Genomic DNA, 19,435 nt, shown 5'->3' on the forward strand with positions numbered 1-19,435 from the left:
TATAGTCGGCTTGCCTTTCCTCTGCTGCAAGCCTTCTAAGGATAAATATTTTATTCCTGTAGAATTTTGTGTTTATGAAGTTGGTTTGCCTATTCTGAGGAATTAAAAACCAAGCTTTCGTGGTGAGAAAGCTCTCTACCTCCCTACGAGATCGAATAACTCATCACGTGATTAAAATGATCTGATTAAACTGGCCATATACATTTTGCTGGCAAGTTTTTTTTTCTTATGACGTCGCATTGGTGTGTGTGTGTGTGTGTTTCAAAGAACTTTACTACCAGCTTTCTGAGGATATCCGTCTTTCCCCACAGTTTTTATATATTAAAGACTACGGCATATTCACCATCAGACCATTTGAACACCTAGCGGATTTTTATTGCATTAAAAATATATGAAAAGAAAAATATCATTAACAGTTAATGTTATCATAATTACTAGTCACTTATAAATGATATTTTTGCCATTCTAATACTGAGTAGTGTGTGTTCATCATAATTAACTGAATTTTTACCCTGCCCAGACATATAAATAATAAATATATATTTTGATTTGCATAGAAAAAAAACTTAACTAGAAAAATCATAAATATTTTACTTAACTTCTGTTGTTAGTTCCACTCGAATATGAAAACCACGTCTGTTAAACAACAGGTCTGCGAAAAATCGAAATTGTATCTCACCACCGGTAATTATTAATGGTCTTGGGATCATGTTACCACAAAATTTTTTATTTACTTCTCCTTCTGCTATGATGACTAACCAATCCGCTTCACATCTGGTCATTTCTTCAATATCCATGAATAGAAATGTGAGTTTCATTTTCTGTAAAGGGAATTAATTTATCATTAGTCTTTCTTCCATATCTTATTTTACCACATATCTCATTTTAATTTTATTATTATTATTAAATTAAAACCTCCATAGAGTCAGATGACTCATCGCAGGAGTTCCCACTGTTAAAGACACAGTTTATCATACACGCGCCTTAAATATGTTTACTGTCTCCGTGCTCACAACACAATGCATTCTCACCCACTGCATTCCAATCACTCGCCACTCTCCATGCAAAAAACCTGCTCCTAAACCCTTGTCCCCCATTCTCCTTATACAGTTTCCAGAAATCACCTCTTGTTCTCTCCCTATCTTCACCCATCTATGCAAAACGTCCCCAGCATTAATCAGCTAATAATTCTGTCTTTATAATCAAAAAATACCGTAATGAATCGTCTCTGAACCTTTTCCAATACATCTTCATCTTTTTGAAAACCAGGTAACGATATCTGCAGACAGCATTCCATATGTGGCCTGATCAAAGCATTATGCAAGGGAACCATAACTTCCTTACTTTTACAGGTCAGTGCACTCTGCATCATTCTCATTAACCGCTGTGCTGTCCTAACAATTTTAGCAATATGTCCCCGACAATTTAGGTCCGTAACCATAATCACTCCCCAGATCTCTCATCTGCCCTACCTCGTCCAAGATATTTCCACCGATTGTGTACTCTTCATCCCATCTCTTCTTCTAAATCAAAACCTTACACTTTTCAGCATTGAATTGACATCCCTCTTCATATACCCATTCAACCAGTGTATTCAAGTCCACAGTATGAGAAGTCAATGGCATTCGCTTTACTCCTGATAGCTCTCTCCAACTTTGCATCATCTGCAAACAACTGCACATCACCATTCAGACCTCGCCCAATATCATTTACATAAATATTAAACAGCAACTGGACGAAAACAGACACTTGAGGTACACCATTAGAAACTTTCACTTTTGGGATATCGCTCCTTCATAAACAATTCGCTTATATCTATCAGACAGCCAATTTCCAATCCAGGGAAATAACCTACTATTTATCTATTTATTACCATCTGTACCAATTTAGTTACCAGTTTGTCATGACCTTGCAAAAGAATTGGCAAAATCTAAATATACCGCTGTGTATGCATCACTCTTATCCAATGCATTTGTCACTTTTTTATCATTCGTAAGCAGATTGCAAAAACATGATCTTCCTTTAACAAAACCATGCTGGCCGCCAAAGAGTACATTTCTGATGTCAATACAATTCTGAGTCTTGGTCCTAAGGATAAAAAACCTCTCTAACTCTATAACCAAAACTCCAGATACACAGACTGGAGCTCTTATACTTAAGAGCCCTAGTCCTATTTCCTCCCTTATGAATAGGAACAATTTTACCCTTTTTCCACTGCTTTGGAACTTGGCCCAGTGCAAATCTCGTGTTAAAATGAGATGTAAAAGTAAACTCTCAGGAACATTCCCTCAAAACATGTGGAGATATGGTATCAAGTCCCACAGCCTTATTTACACCACGTTTATTCAATTTCTCATATACATCCTGCTCACTTACAGTTCCTCCTCCTCCTTTTCCACTGCATTCAAATTTTGCATGATGTCACATTCACAAAAATGAAATACTTTTATAAATTGTTCATTAAATATCTCAACTCTGTCCTCTGCAGCAGCTATCATTCCTATATTTTCAACAATCAATGCCATCCTTTCATCATCATTCTTTCTTCTATTGGTCACATATAGAAAAAATCCCTACATTTTTAGCCCCATTTGCTAACTACTACTCATACTGCACTTTTACTATTCTTACCAAGAGAGTCACCTTCCTCGCCTACTTCTCATGCAACTAGTTGCTATAAGTTATAACCACTCATCTTGTGCATCTTTCATAATATCTGATACTTCCAGACTGCACACCTGTTCTCTTTACCCTCTTGACCTATGGAATACATTCTGATATTGCCTTCACCAAAATAGTTATCGTGCAGGGGTCCAAGCAATATCGATATCCTTTCCATTTGGCTCATTCCATATTATTACCGCAAGCTATTTCCTGAGCTTTTCCTAATTATCAGCCTTATAAGTCCACATATATCCCTTTTTAACAGAAGTCAGCAAATGACTGGCCACCCTGCAAGTGATCATTTCATGGTCACTCTCACCAAATTGTGAAAGATTTCACACCCGATTTATAATAACATCATCTGAAGAGATGATCAAATCAAATACCCTTGATCCTCTTGTGCCTTCTGTTACATATTACCTAAGATAACTGTCGCTTAAAAACTTCATAAATTCATTTTCTTTGCACACCAGATACAGTCTTTTGATCCAAAGTCTATATTACCATAATGAACGTCACCCATAATAATCACCAGTTTCTTGCTAACTAGTCTAATTTGTCTATACATTTCCTTCTCGTTACCCTCCATATTATAAAAGGTCTATAGCAGGACCCAACTAAATATTTCAATATTTTACCTTCACCTCACACCAAACTGTCTGAAAATTGGCCACTATTTGCACCTTGCAAATCCAACTTAGATGGGCATAACTCATCTACTATCATTAACACTACTACTCCTACCCTCCTCTCTTTCTTCCCTGTCTATATTCACGAAAAATATCATATCTGTTCATTTCTATTCCACTAAGGATGTCATCCTCCTCTAACCATGTCTCGCTTATACCTACAACTTTGGGGTCAATAAACTCAAGGAAAGAAACAAATTCGATCCCCTTATTTGGAATAATTTTGTCATTAGAAAACGAATATAAGAAATCATTTCTGGTCCTACAAGTCCTACGAACATCACGTCTCCGATATGATTCTTCAATACCTTCCCCATTCCCTTCCTCTATATTACCACCAATTCTACAAATTTCCGCACACCCGAACTCTTCCTTTCCGTCCTAGGACATCTCTATCTCGATCTTTTTTCCCCACTCAGACATTTACTTCTGAATCCAGCATCCACGTATTTCATGTAGTGTTTCCCCATCCACTCTGAATGCACCTTCCCAGTTTCCTATTTCTATTGTGCTCCCACTATCTTATTTACTTCATTCTTGATATTCACCTCTCTGTTTTCCAGCTTCTCTCTCTCTCTCTCTCTCTCTCTCTCTCTCTCTCTCTCTCTCTCTCTCTCTCTCTCTCTACCCTTCTTTTTTTATCTTTGATATCACCTCAGATCTATTCATTACAGTCATTAACTCTCCTTCCAGCAACAATCTCTCAAGCCGACTCACACCAAAACCGTTTAAACGCAGTCCACCTTCTTTATGTAACTCCATCCGTCCCTCAAATTCACCTAATACATTCACATAATGCACTCCATTCTCTTCACATAATTGTGCTAACATCTCCTTCATTGCTCATAGACTTAATTCATCACTATCATACCCTGGCAACACACTGACTACCTTTCCTACCACACTGCTATCTTTTACTCTCCTTAATAATCTCCTAATATCTAATCTGGCATTTTTCTTGTTCCCATCGAAATCGTTCGTCCCTACTACAGCCACCAACTATTTTGTTCTCTTATTCCTTATGTCCAACCTTTCAATCACTCTGCTTAATCTACCACCAGGAAAACAAGTGTTACCTTCTCATTCACCACACACCTCTAATAATGAGTCTCCATAGAGAGCCACTCTCGAATAATTCGTTACATCTTTTATCTTTTACATGGTCATCTTTCCTTCGCTCTTTTCACTCTTACATATATGTCAATAATGCTTATAATGCTTTTCATTCCATTTCATTTCGTGTGAACTTCATCTCTTTCCTCATCTTCATCAACTCTGCTTTCATATTTTCATATCCGGATCTAGTTTACGATAAAAAGAAGATTCATGTCTGATATTTTCATAAAGTTTCATATTATGTTTTGCATACTTTTGGTTGTGCAGCATTTGCAACAGACATGTAAAAACACAGATGTTTTGACAAGGATAATTAATTGACAAATGTATCTTCTCCTGGGCGACATCCTGACCTTGTAGTGGAAGCTGCTGATCATGTATTTTATGGAACCCTTGGGGAAACAGCAGATGTCTCCCAAGACATTACCATCATATTGGAACTGGTACTATCTTGAAGTAAAGGACTCTCAAAAGGCAAAAACTGCAATCCCAGGTAATAAGATACCAAGTTCGATATCTTTTATCTTACGTTGTGACTTGATAAGAAGTATATAGTCCACTTGATACAGAACAAGGAACTAACATTTGTTCCTGATTCCATGTTTGCATGAGTTTCAATTAAATCAACTGCATTAAGAATAGGCGTTGTATTCGTTACTGGGATTAATATCGAATCCTGGAGAAAATTGTCAAAAGATGTTGTCACCGCCTTTGATTCCTCCATTTCTATTCCTGTATCTTCACTTTGTTGAGATCCTTTTACCGTCATTGAACTCTACACAGATGCAAGCAAGTTCTGAGCTGGACTAAGATATATATTTGAATGAGAAACAAAAATCCCACTTAGCGCATAGTCAGTTGCTTATAGTTCTGACTTTTCTTCACTTGTGAGCTATTTTATTGGCCTCCTAGTATCTTCTGTTGTGTCCAGTTCATTTATTCTTGACGATACATTTGTCTTTTTGCCATTACTGTTAGAATCACGAAGATATCTACTCCAAGCCCTTCCTCTTAATTAAGGATGGCAATTCTGTGCTATGTTTTTTTTTTTTTTTTTGGTTACAACATCTCAGCAAGTAAAGTCCATGTTACTTTAGTCATTTCACCCTTCTCCTGAATATCAAAGTATCCCAATGCGCAATCTCTGTACAGATCTGAACATTCAGACTTTTAGCAGTATTAAGTAGCGTAGAAAGTTTGACCTGCGAAATGATCACGTCACCCTTGTACATAAATTCTATTATTATTTTTAAATCTGTATATTTTATATCTTCGAGAATTAAAATTGAATTTTACACCAGTTTTCAATAAATATGCCATAAAAGAAAGAACTGCATGCAGACAGCAATATTTTGGGTGCCGTAAGTTTTACCTTCACATACTAAAGTCACATCTACAAAAGTTTCAAAACTTTCATTACTTTTAATGAAAGTAATTGATTAAAAGCAGTTAATACATTGATATGGCGATTATTTCTTTTTAATCAGATTTATTGAGCTTCCATCTTTATAATTTAGTAACCATTTTTTTAAAAGTTAACCAATAACAAGTTGTAAAAATACAACTAGATCCTAGATTGTCATATCTTCGCCAGAAATACAATGCTAATCATCATGCACATGTAAATAAGGCCTAACTCGATGCATATACGAAACTCCAATGAGCCAAAAATCATACCACATTACTGATTGTGCCCACCATATTAATGACTTCATTTATCCTAAGAACTTCTGATCACGTACATACCATTAATTCAACTTTTGAACAAGCTAATAATGTTAACACGAGTACTGAACATTTTATCACATTAACTGAGACACCACCTAAATGGGCATTAAATTATAATGAAATTTTATTTCAGTTTTAAACATAAAATAACTAACGAAATAACTTAACTGGCTATTTTATATGAATATATGAAATAACGATTATTATTATTATTATTATTATTATTATTATTATTATTATTATTATTATTATTATTCCTCGTAATATTTTATATTAAGAGTTTGCATAATTGCAAGAGAATTTGACTTAAGCAGTCTACCAATATACTACATTAACACCCCCCCGAGAAATATTTTAAATTATCTCTAAAAACCAGTGGCGCACTCACGATTTATTCTTAAGGGGGGGGGGGGGTTGAGTAGATGTTTTGAGAATACACACTACGCATCGCATATGACCTATGACTGAGCATCTACAGATCGCCAATATATGATACCCGTGATCTTCTCTGGCCCGGCTTGGCAAACGAAGTAGCGCTCGGTCCGCCCGAGCACTAATTCGTTCGCCTTGTATTCACAGCAGCCGTGATTCCAGAGAACTATAGGGTATTTCCACCTTATGTGACCGATAATTCATAAGTAGTATAGAAATAGAAGACACGGCACAACGTAAATAAAAAAATGAATTTTAATTAGGAAAAACGTTTTGGAAAATTTTATAGTGTTTTTTTTTTCTTTTGCTTTGCGGGGTTTGGAGGGCAAGGGTGCCAGGGCCCCTTGCCCTCCAAACTGCTCAATTACACCTTTACAAACATAAACGTACTAATTCGGACCGAAGTTGTAATAAATGACACAGAAGCTTATGCATACAACATCAATAACTACCAGTCCTCTACCTTATGTAGACCAAACAAAAGAGGAGGAAGAATCATGGCATTTATCAAAGAAAATTATAACACAACATCAATAACTACCAGTCCTCTACCTTATGTAGACCAAACAAAAGAGGAGGAAGAATATGGCATTTATCAAAGAAAATTACAACACAACATCAATAACTACCAGTCCACTACCTTATGTAGACCAAACAAAAGAGGAGGAAGAATCATGGCATTTATCAAAGAAAATTACAACATGACGGATAAACAAACTCGTTTCGAACATACAGAAACACTAATATTGGAAATCCCGAATAACGACAAAAATAGTTGAATTAGAACATGTCTAAGCGGCAGTGAACACCATACAACACATCGGCTCATCCTAATATGAAATATTAACATAAATACTGTAGAGTCTAGACCAGGATCCTTCAGCCATTAACACATACTTTGATATACTAAGTCAGTAGAACATAAATCCTACCATAAACTCCCTAACAAGGGAAGAAATATTCAACGATTCACTAACACAATCATCCATTGACCATATCAACATACGAGCTCCCATCAATTCATATACTTCTTCCGTAATTAATGCCAAAATCGCCGATCACTACTTTGTTTCAACTTCATTTCATTACGCTACTTCCTCCTCCCTACAACACTACAAGGTCTCCATCATATTAAAGAGCATTGTCGACAACCTTATACAAAATACAGACTGGAATTGCTAATCAAAATAAGTGACCCTGTAACTTTATACGATAACTTCCAACTAATGTTCACAGAAAAAAGTCACCCAGTAACACTAATTTACAAATATCATACAAAAGCACAAGAAATCAACTGACAGCAAAAATCCGTAGGGTAAAAAGACACTACAAATTTCAAAAATTTACCGAATATAAAGACAATATGAAGCAAACATATGCTACGCCTAACGAATTACTAACTCGAAAAAGAAAACTTCAGCACAAGATTTTACTGCAAAAAAGCTTCGGTCAGGATATAAACCAAGAGGAACTAGCAGACTCATTAAAACACTCCTTCACAAACAATTTCACACAACTCAACTCAAAAAAGATAATCTACCAACGATAAACAAAAAATTATCAACAGCAAACTGTGTATTTTCCATCTATAACAAAACTGGAACTAAACAAAGCGAGCGGTTCTACAGCTAAAACCAAAGACCACTCCACGAATAGATAAATCATTCCACAACAGCTAACGACTGCGACCAATTTACAAACATGGTAAAAGAAGTGATACACAGAACTACAGATCAATAGCTAACCAATCATTCATCTCAAAAATTCTTGAAAAAATGACACACACCAGACTACAAAACTATTTACAGAAGTACAACATTATCTCACTAAACCAATATTGCTTTCAGAAAACAAAAACGCCATCACTTTATTAGAATATATCGCAGACGCAATAAACAAAGCTCTCGACAAAAACAAGTACTCCGTCCTTATAATCCTTGACCTAACCAAAGCTTTTGATACACTTGAACACGACATACTCACCAAACTATACTCAATAGGCATAAGAGGAACACTGCACACATGGTTCATGAACTACCTCTCAAACAGAACACAAGTAACAAAAATAGGTACCTGTCACAGTCAGGGGTATACAAATAAAACACGGTGTCCCACAACGCGCTATATTGTCACCTACTCTATTCAACATGTACATTAACGACGTTTATAACCTGGCCACACGAAGTCAAATATATCAGCACGCAGATGACACCGCGTTACTAGCAGTCCACTCAGACATCAACACGACTCTCTCCAAAGCACAACAAGACCTAAATGAAATCACAACATACTTCTACCAAAACTCAATTGTAACAAATTATATATGTTAATAATACATAATCCGAGAATCATGCTAAAAATAAAGATCCAAAAGGATTCATTTCGGCGATGCAAAATTATATAAATCAAGTGGATATTACATCAAGCATTATTTCAAAGCCTAATGCAGAAACTATAAAAGTTTCGTACGAAATTTGACCAGAGAACTTACGGGAATACACTCGCCGGGATTCACGAGTTGCCCTAATGCGGACCTTATAGGAAATATGATCGCTACCCAAGTGTCCACATATTCGTCTCCCATTGGTCCTTCCTGATAAGGCCACACTGGCCTGACAGCTGTTTCGAACTTATTGGTTCTCCTCAGAAACCAGGCAGAAACCTTAAGAGAGCAAAAACTCTCATTCAGTACTAAGGAACTCGAAGAATTGGAGAGGTGTATTTTTCGCTTACGGAAAATACACCTCCCACACTTCGAGTTCCTTTTTTCCAAGCACATACATAACAGTTAAATTTACACCCGACTCGCGACAGTTTCCTCAAATTTCCGAATGTTTTGAAAGTTATGAATCCAAATCATGACTCCTGCTTGTGCTATTTGGTTGCTGTCAACTCCACTGTATATCACATTAAAATTTTCGGTTCTCGTGGTTTCCTTTTAATTTCTTTATTGTTTCAGTGATGACTGCTATATTAAAATTTCTTTCATTTAATATTTGATCTAATTCTGTTTCTTTATATGCTATTCCTCTTATATTCCAGTTTGCTATGTGTATTATATTTTGTCGTTTCCATTTTCGTTTTACCTTTTCCATTCCAGGGTCATTTTTCATAGATTAATTCCGATTACTTTTTTCTGTCAGCTTAACAGTAGAATTATGTTCTCCATGTCAGGTTACTAGCCTGACAATCGATAGTTCAGTGGTAGGGCTGCTACTTTAAGGCTACTGAACTAGCCTTCTTCCAAATTTCAACCCATAGGAGGAATAGGGTATATTGAAGGGGAAAGAGTAGATTACAATAGAATAGAGTAGAATTATGGTAAAGGTTTATAGAGAGGAAATGGTTATAAGGCCAGAAATGGTACGACCCCATGGCCCTCGAGTACTCTAATAGCATAAGGGTCATAAAATAAGAAGAGTAGGCTGATAAGGCCTTATAGGAAAGAAGAAAATTTCCGAACTTTCAAAACAGTTAAAACATTATAATTTATGGAATGAAAGAATAATAGAAGATATAATAAAAATAAATAGAGGCTATTTAACAAAAATTGGTTTACATGCCCCAGAAGAATATTGAATTTTATAATCAGCAACAAAATATTTATAACAAAATAAATAAAATCATTATGTAATTTTCAGGAGAGTTAAATGCAAGAATTGGAAACATGAAAATTAATAATAATGTACGAATACATGGAGAACACACTCTGAACAGAAATGGTAAAAAATTGATTGACTTTGTAGTTTATAATAACCTAAAAATAATGAATTATTTCTATAAACATAAAGACATACATAAATATACTTGGGCAGCAAGAGAATGGAAATCAATATTAGATTATTTTATCTTAAATTAAAATACATCAAAGATTTTGTTAGATGATTGAGTTCACATAGGATATGAAATAAGCAGTGACCACTTCCTTGTTAAAATAAAATAAAGATTACCACATAAATGGCTACGAGTAACAAGAACAGAAAGAAAATTTAAAACGTTTGTTTATAAAACTAGACTATTAAATGACACAAATATACAATGGCTATATGAACAAAGAATTAACCAGTATCTAGATAAAAAACAAAATGAAGAAATAGAATTAGAATGGCTTGATATAAAAACGATACTAAATGCAGCAGCAAATGAAAATTTAGGAAAGACCAAAAAATTCAATAAAAGGAAAAAACCGAAGATATGGGATAATACAACCAGTACATGGGATGATATAAAGAAATAATCAAAATAAAAAAGAAGCCTATCATAAATGGTTAAGCAACAAACGATTAGAATATGAAATAGAATATAAAAGAATAAGAGCCATAGCTAAAAGAAAAGTCAGAAAAAGACATAGAGAATCATGGAACAAATTAGTTTCTAATTTAGAACATGATTTATATAAAATAAGACCCAATGTATATAAAATTGTGAAACACTTAAATGCAGATACCAAAGAAAACATAAAATTAAACACCGAATTGAAATTAGAAGAATTTCTAAATTTCTACACAGAATTGTGGAAGATAAATATTTAAAAAAAGACAACTGACAAACATTTAATGAAAATGAAAAGGAAATAACTAATGAAAAATTAGAAATCAATCTGAAAGAAATAAGAAACTGAAATCACCTGGAGAAGATAAACTAGGTTCAGAACTATATATAGATATGCAGGAACAAAATTCAAAGAAAGATTCCTATTATTTTTAAATAACATTTATACAACTGGAAACCCCTAATAGAATGGAAAAAAGCAATTGTGATTCCTATCTTTAAAAAAGGTAATAAACATGACCCTAAAAACTATAGAGGCATAAGTATACTAAATTCCTGTTACAAAATATATAGCATAATCTTAAATAGCAAACTAATGAAATATTCCGAAAACTTTATTTTCGAAGTACAGAATGGATTTATAAAAGGACGATCATGTATAGACCCAGCCTTTTGCCTAAAATTAATAATAGAGAAAAGAAGAGAATATAATTTAGAAACACATATTGCATTTAATGACTTTGAAAAAGCTAAAAAAAAGCTTTGACAAAGTTAAAAAAACATTTCATTATTTAACTTTGGTATTATGCATTACGTATCACATGTAAACCAATGCATGTAATGAATGTATTACATGTAAAGAAATGTATGTAATGTAAGTATCATATGTAAACAAATGTAAGTAATGTATCACGTAATCAAATGTATGTAATGCATGTAATAACTGTAACAAAAGTATGCTCTATATATACAATATCAATGGATATAATCACTCTATATTGCATTTTACATTGCGTTTCTTTGCAATGTAAAAATTGCAAAGAAACGTCTGTAATAATCATCATTATGAATATTATAATAATATACGTTGTAAACAGTTATTGTTATTATTATTATTTAAAAAACCTTTATGTACGAGAAAGTATTTGTTATGCATAATTGTGTTCCTATAATGTATGTAATTTATCTAAGAAATAATAAAAATGTTAAGGGAGCCTGTGTAGCTCGGTGGATGTGGCGTTTGCACACCATCGCCCTTGGCCGCACGAAGGAAGACTTCGTTTCGAGTCTAGTCGGCGACTAGAGGAAATTTTTCTAAGCCTTTTTTTCGACCGGTTCCCGAGTTAGTCGATCTCTGGCACGGGCAAGCAGGATTTCTTCCTCCCGGAAACTCGGGTTTTTCGTCCTGTAAACTCAAGAAAATCGACCGTAGAACCCACATTATTTCAGACATTAAATATATTGTGTTAGGGTTAGGGACCACGAGATGGCAGCACATTTGAGCCGCCTCTCTTCACTGCGTACCGCTTAATTAGTGATAGCTTTGGACCATCTGTCTCTGATTGGGTACCAGTGGAGATTGAACTGCCCACTCAGTCTCCAAAAGTTAGATAGGGCTAAATGGCCTCGCCTACTCCCGTATACGGGAATAAAAAGGCGTTAGCTGCTGATAAAAATGTTAAAAAATTATTATTATTATTATTGTTGTTGTCACAGGACATCACCAAGTAGTCCAAGAATTCAATCCTGTGAGTAGATTCCCCTACACGCAAGTCACTGTGTTTACTATTCAGTCCTCAAACTATACACACAACAACAGTATAACTATCAACAAACAGCATCATCTACTGCTCACCATTACCAATAATATTTTTGTCTGTAAAATGTGTGTTCTCTTGACTGTTGTACAGGAAAAACATCCCGAGTTTCTAGAAGAGAAACAAATATCTTAACTCTGTACGAGATCGGTAACTCACTTTCAGTTGAAAATCCCAAATAAAAATTCCTTTCGTCACAAATTCAATTCATGTCTTCTCCAATGGATGGTAGCGATTTCCTGTTGTTATCTATGCTATGGAGAGGCTTCGCTATCAATACGTTTAATATAACTTTTGATATAAAATACAAAACAGATATCAAAAGATGTAAAATATTTTCATAGTTTACACCTTATAATAAGTAGAATTAAATTAAAAAATGTACAACTCCCATTCAGTTCTTTTTATATCTGATAAACGTTATAGACTAAAAATGCATTTGTGATTGTAAAAAAAAATATTATTACAATTATTATTATTACATTATGTCACACCAAATGGCTAAACACAAAATCCTCAGTATGAAGAATCTAAGATACTACGTACTAAGAAGCTGTTTCACCAATGCTTAGAGTACCAGCAGCATGCCCAAAAAGCACCACAAAATATTACCAGAAAGAGACTTTTTTCAACATTAAAAAAAAATAGCCCTTACTCCATCACTAAATCTCATTGCAAAATCTTGAGCACTCTCAAAAGAATTTATTGATTATAAGATAAAAATTTACTTACTTTATCTTTCGATGATCTAACTAAGTGAAAGCACCATTGGTTTTCTGTGTAGTTTTTTCCCTGCTGGTAACCCGGACTATAGAGATCAACAGATTCTCCATTTGTGTAAAGCGTAGTCGATTCTAGTGAATTACAAGAAAGAGTAATTCCTGAAATGAGAAACAAACAAAATAGGAAACCAGATTTGCTTATGGAGAACCCTTTTCAACTAAATAAGTAATATTTATTTGTATATCATCTCCAAGCAAAGCAGAATAGGCTTAAACATTTGGTAATGAAGGTTTATAAACAGAGGTCGCCAAAGTGGTCGATATACCATTGTTAGGGGTAGATCTCGGCTTGGGGGTCGATTGGGGGTCGATAGAAAAATATGAGACATCATTGTATGGGTAATATTTAATTCGGTTAACTTGGATTACCTCCATCCTGAATGACAACGCAATTAAGAGTGAATCGTGGGGACAGTAACATGAATGGGACCTGTAAGATGGAGCAAGGTCATGAAAACAGCTACTGAGGTCAATCAAGTAGGCCAAAATGACATATTTACCAATAAATGGATGTCTGTGGTTACCGCCTGGCCGAGGCGGGGGTGGGGGGACGAGATTGCAACACGTGCGCGGTTGCTTATTTACTTATACTTACACGTATTCGATCCGTCTCATTTTTGCGCATTGACATACATACATAATGTTGATGATATGATCAACAATATGCATGTTGATCATATCATCAACATACATATTATAATTCAATCGTTATTCATTCACGAACTAAACTTCTTTATGTTGAAGAGTTGAGCAGGGCTAGTAGTAATACCAGTGATATTAATACCAGTATATTGATATCATTAGTAATACCAGTGATATTACTATTGATAATAATAGTAGTAATACTAGTAATATAATAATATATACTATATTATACATACAATAAACACTGTAACTATAAAATAAACAATCTAAACACTCACATAAGCGTCTTTTTTGCTTGTCCTATTACAATTACGTAATAGTAAAATAGAGGGGGTTAATAAAAAGTCAAGAAACTCTTGAAGAGATCGACGATCAAAGAAGTTTGGCGACCCCTGGTTTATAAGAACCGTACAACTGTGCGTTGAAAATATTACTGTAATTTAAATTGTTATTTTTGTCTCACCACAAAGTTTAGAAAAATACGGAGATCTTACAGGTAGTATACATATTTCCTGATCACCTTTCTATATTATATAGCAGCGAACAAATTAATCCAAACACTCGCATTTTAAAGAAAATTTTAATTTCGCAAGAAAATAACTACAAAAATTAAACTCCAACTTTACCTAATAATTTATAAGTGCTCCTCTGTTGCTAATAACTTCACTAATTCGCATAGGCATGGACTCGACCTGCGCAGAATACATTTTTCTTATTTCTTCATCTCCAAACCATACTTTTATGATGGATGCATTAAGTTATCTTTTGTTAACTTTGCATGAAAAATGAAACAGAAATAACTAAAGAAGAATTAGAAATCAGCTTGAAAGAAACAAGAAAAGGAAAATAACCTGGAGAAGATAAGATTGAATTATATAAATATTCAGGAATAAGGTTTAAAGAAAGATCCTAAATTAATAATAGAGAAAAGAAGAGAAGAGAATTCTTTTGTACTCTATTTCATCTTCTAATCTTTGACTGCTTAACCATTTGTGATAGGCTTCTTTTTTCATTTTGAATATTTCTTTGATTGTATTGTCCCATATCTTCATTTATTTTTCTTTTTGTTGATTTTTTTGGTCTTTGCTAAGCTTTCATTTGATGGTATTAATATCATTTTTATATTAAGCCATTCTATTTCTGTTTCTTCACTTCGTTTTATTTTATCTAAATATCGGTTAATTATTTGTTCATATATAGCCATTGTATATTTATGTCATATAATTATCTAGTTTTATAAAAGAATGTTTGTAAATTTTCTTCCTGTTCTTGGTATTTGTAGAGTTTAGGTAGAAATCTTCATTTTATTGTAAAGAGGAAATGATCACTACTTATTTCATATCCTGTGTGAAAAAATAATAAGAGCTATAGCTAGAAGAGAAGTCAGAAAAAGACATGGAGAATCAGGGAACAAATTTGTTTCTAATTGAGAACATGACATATAGAATGAGACCCAATGTATATAAAATTTTGAAACATATCAGTATATATACTAGAGAAAGCGTAAAATTAAATGCCAAATTGAAATTAAAGGAATTTTTAAGTTTCTATTCAGAACACAAACAATTTACAGAGAAAAAATACTAGTTGTGGTAGTGGTGGAGGTGGGCGGTAGATGGCGTTGATGGAGATGATTCGTAGTAGGGGTTCGGTGTAGTAGTTGAGACAGTTGTAGGTGTCCTCCCGCGATGAGTCTTCGAACTCCTTGGAGGTGTCACGAATAATAATAATATATTTTACAAAAGATAACTGGCAAACTTTGCATGAAAAATGAAACAGAAATAACTAAAGAAGAATTAGAAATCAGCTTGAAAGAAACAAGAAAAGGAAAATAACCTGGAGAAGATAAGATTGAATTATATAAATATTCAGGAATAAGGTTTAAGGAAAGATCCTTATTAGTTTGGAATAAAATCTATTCAACAAGTAACCCGCCTATAGAATGGGAAAAAAGCAATAGTGTTCCCTATATTTAAAAAAAGGGAATAGAGAAGACCCTAACAGAGAAGACCCTAAAATCTATAGAGATATAACTATTCTAAATTCCTGGTATAAAATATATAGCAGCATTTTAAATAACAAACTAATAAAATAATCTGAAGGCTTTATTTTAGAAATACAAAATGGATTTAGAAAAGGACGAGCATGTATAGACCCGGCCTTTTGCTTAAAATTAATAATAGAGAAAAGAAGAGAATAGAATTTTACTAACACGTGTTACATATATTGACTTTGAAAAAAGCATTTGATAAAAAAAGTTAAAAGAAAAAGAAATGCCAAATAATATTCTTTAAGCTATCATAAGTATATATGAAAATAATCAAATACAAATAAGATTAAATTATGAACTATCATATCTGAGAGAGATAAACTAAGGAGTCCAACAAGGATGCACCCCTTCCGCAACCTTTTTTAATATTTATTTAAATGGAAAAATAATAAAATGGAATAAACATTCCTATTAAGGAATTAGACTTTCTCCTACTATGAACTCAAACACTCTCATTTTTGATGAGAATCAAACAACTAACTACAAATTCTGAAGATAACTTAGAGAAAAATATTTTAAATTTAAATGAAATAGCCAAAGATTAGGGAATGATAATATCAACAAAAAAAAATAAAAAACGATGGCTTTTAAGGACAAATCCAATAAAAACTAAAATAGTAATAGATAAAAGGACCTTAAGAACAGGTGAATTCATTTAACTACCTAGGATGTATGATCACATATGAAAATGAAAAATATATAAACCTAAAAATTGCAAAATATTTAAAAATAACAGTTGTAATTAACTTTATATTTAAACCAAACCTTGTTTAAAAAGAAACCAGAGTAAAAGTATACAATACATTAGCCCTACTAGTCTTAATGTATGGAAGCGAAATCTGGACAATAAAACAAAAAGACAAACAAAGATTAACAACAGCAGAAATGAAGTTTATGAGAAAAACTGCAAAGTATACCCTATATGATCACAAAAGAAACGAAGAAATTATGAAAGAATTAAACCAAGAACCAGTAATAAAAAAAATTAAAAAAATATAAATATAAATGGATGGAACACGTTCAAAGAATGAAAACAGAAAGATTACCAAAACAAGCCTTAAAGTACAAGCCATTAGGAAAATGAAAACCAGGATGATTCAGCGATGCCTTCTGGAGCCAGAACAGGCCATTGTAAGTCAAATTCATGAAAGGTATGATGATGATAATGATGATGAGTAGACCTCTTCTTCAACAATAACACCTATTACCTCCAGCAATAAAAATTTCTCTTGCGAAATAGATAAAGAAAAAAAATCCGAGCTTCAAATCTTACGACAAGTACTGCAATCATATATCTAGCAATAATGCAATTAAAAGTAATTTTATTTCTGTTCAGTATGCATGGCAGTTTAACAAGATATTTCTTCTTTCTGTGCTCAAGAAAATATAATGTTTCTGAAAAGGTTTTAATGTAAGAGCATAATCTCCCACCTTCGTTTACCGTAAGAAAATATTTCTGCCTCTACCGCAAATAATATCCACTGTTAGGGGACACGAGTCCCCTAACAGTATATATTATTTGATAACCTTGAACCAGTTATTATTGATTGCTAACAGTAAAAATTCACAGTCTTCAAAAATAAGTTACGGCTGCGTTGCCTCGTTTACTTTCTTTGGGAAATAAAAGGCATTTGAAGTTTATTAGTTATATTTTAAAAATTTTTATCACTTATGTTTTAGTATACTAGTAACAATTCATATTGCATATACTGTATATGCTCTAAAGTACATAGAATCTACCTGTTTTGATCGTAGATGGACATTCTTATTGTTTGACAAATGTATATAGGGAAGATAAAAGATATGGAACCAGAATACAGTAATCCCAACAATTTAAATAAGAAACGGATTCGACTGCATTATAATGGAAGCCTTTAATTTCATTAATTTTCACATTGTGAAGGTTCGGGTCAACTAACTATAAACAAATATCGAAATAATTCATAATTATTTCTTTGTGGAAATCATTATCGGTCTAAAGCCAATTCTACGGCTAATGATGACTTTGTTGTTCGACCTGTTAATGCAATTGGACCAATAGGAATGTTAGTACAGTTTCCATAGCAACGAAATGTTAAAACAGCTTTCCTCCAAGAACATCTTGATGTACATCGAGAGGTGTTCATTATTGACATTTCACGCTATACCTGGATTGAATATAATTAAAAATTATTTCTATCGCGAAATAAAAACCCATCATCCAGTTAGAGAAAAATTCCTTTATTTTTTATGTAGATGATGATTTTCAGATTTCCAAATAGCAAACTTCTCGAAGCAGTCGTATTGAAAGCTTTGCCTTCATTGTCAGACAATGGGTGCTATTCTAGGAATAAAACACGCGAACCGTAATGCAGTGGGAAGTAGATAGAAAGTAGAAATTTTAATAATTCGGGGAAACTGTTGGTCTTCGATCAGCAACTTACGTCTCCTGATGGAAGACCCAGGAAGAATAATAAAAAAATTGTAAGGCAATTTACGAGTACAAATCTGGTCACAATATGAAAGATAACGACTGGTTATTGAATTTTTAAACACTGAAAAAAAAAGTCCGAGGAATTCACTTGAAATGATTAAATGGCATGTCATAGTAAATGAAAATATGATAGTGATTTTGCAAAGTGCTGTTTAATTTCCGTTACCCACCTTAAACAAAACATTTTCATTCAGTGAAACTTTAATTTACTTTTTTTTTGCGTAGGAAATGCAAATACAACAAATACAAACCAAATATAAATTTAATTTTATCAACAGCATGTTGACAAGATACTTACCTCGAACTCCAGCCAAATTAGTTGCACTTATTGTTACTATTATTAGCCCGAGATATTCAAAAAGATGCATTTTTATGAGGTGGATTCTGAGGAACTACAATAATAAAATATGCAAGGACGAGATGAATAAATACTGAACTTCAAGGACATACAAGGGAATTATTGCAACTGTGGCTATGAGAAATCAAACCGCAATGAACACCTGGTTTGTACAATTCGATCTTGATATCAGAAGGTAGAGGAAAGCACAAAACTGATAATAAATTAACTGATTTGAAATTAAAGTAAAAATCAACATCGACCGTTATCATATAAAATATCAACAATGTACCGAGTAAATAAATTTACATTTCGTCGAACATTTTTTGGGAAAGTTTAACTTCTTTAAAAAAAAAAAAAGGGAGGGAGTAGTCATTTCCTAATTGATTTGTTTCATAATAGTTCTTCTTAGCTGATTCGTTGATAACAA

General features: G+C 33.3%; 1 protein-coding gene across 1 annotated transcript in view; it reads right to left on the bottom strand.

Moving 5' to 3' along the window:
* The window catches only part of LOC150099472 (chymotrypsinogen A-like), a 39,859-nt gene extending 20,823 nt beyond the window's left edge, over positions 1–19,036 (bottom strand). The window contains exons 1-3 of the mRNA XM_090404368.1: positions 18,967–19,036; positions 13,451–13,599; positions 680–821 (exon numbers count right to left, since the gene is read on the bottom strand). Coding sequence (XP_090260494.1) covers positions 680–821; positions 13,451–13,599; positions 18,967–19,036 — 361 coding nt within the window. The remainder of the gene's footprint in view (positions 1–679; positions 822–13,450; positions 13,600–18,966) is intronic.
* Positions 19,037–19,435: the final 399 nt, after the last annotated feature.

This window comes from Typopeltis vanoorti, chromosome 14 (assembly GCF_054136105.1).
Source record: "Typopeltis vanoorti isolate ZY-2024b chromosome 14, IOZ_Tvanoo_1.0, whole genome shotgun sequence".
NCBI lineage: Eukaryota > Metazoa > Arthropoda > Arachnida > Uropygi > Thelyphonidae > Typopeltis > Typopeltis vanoorti.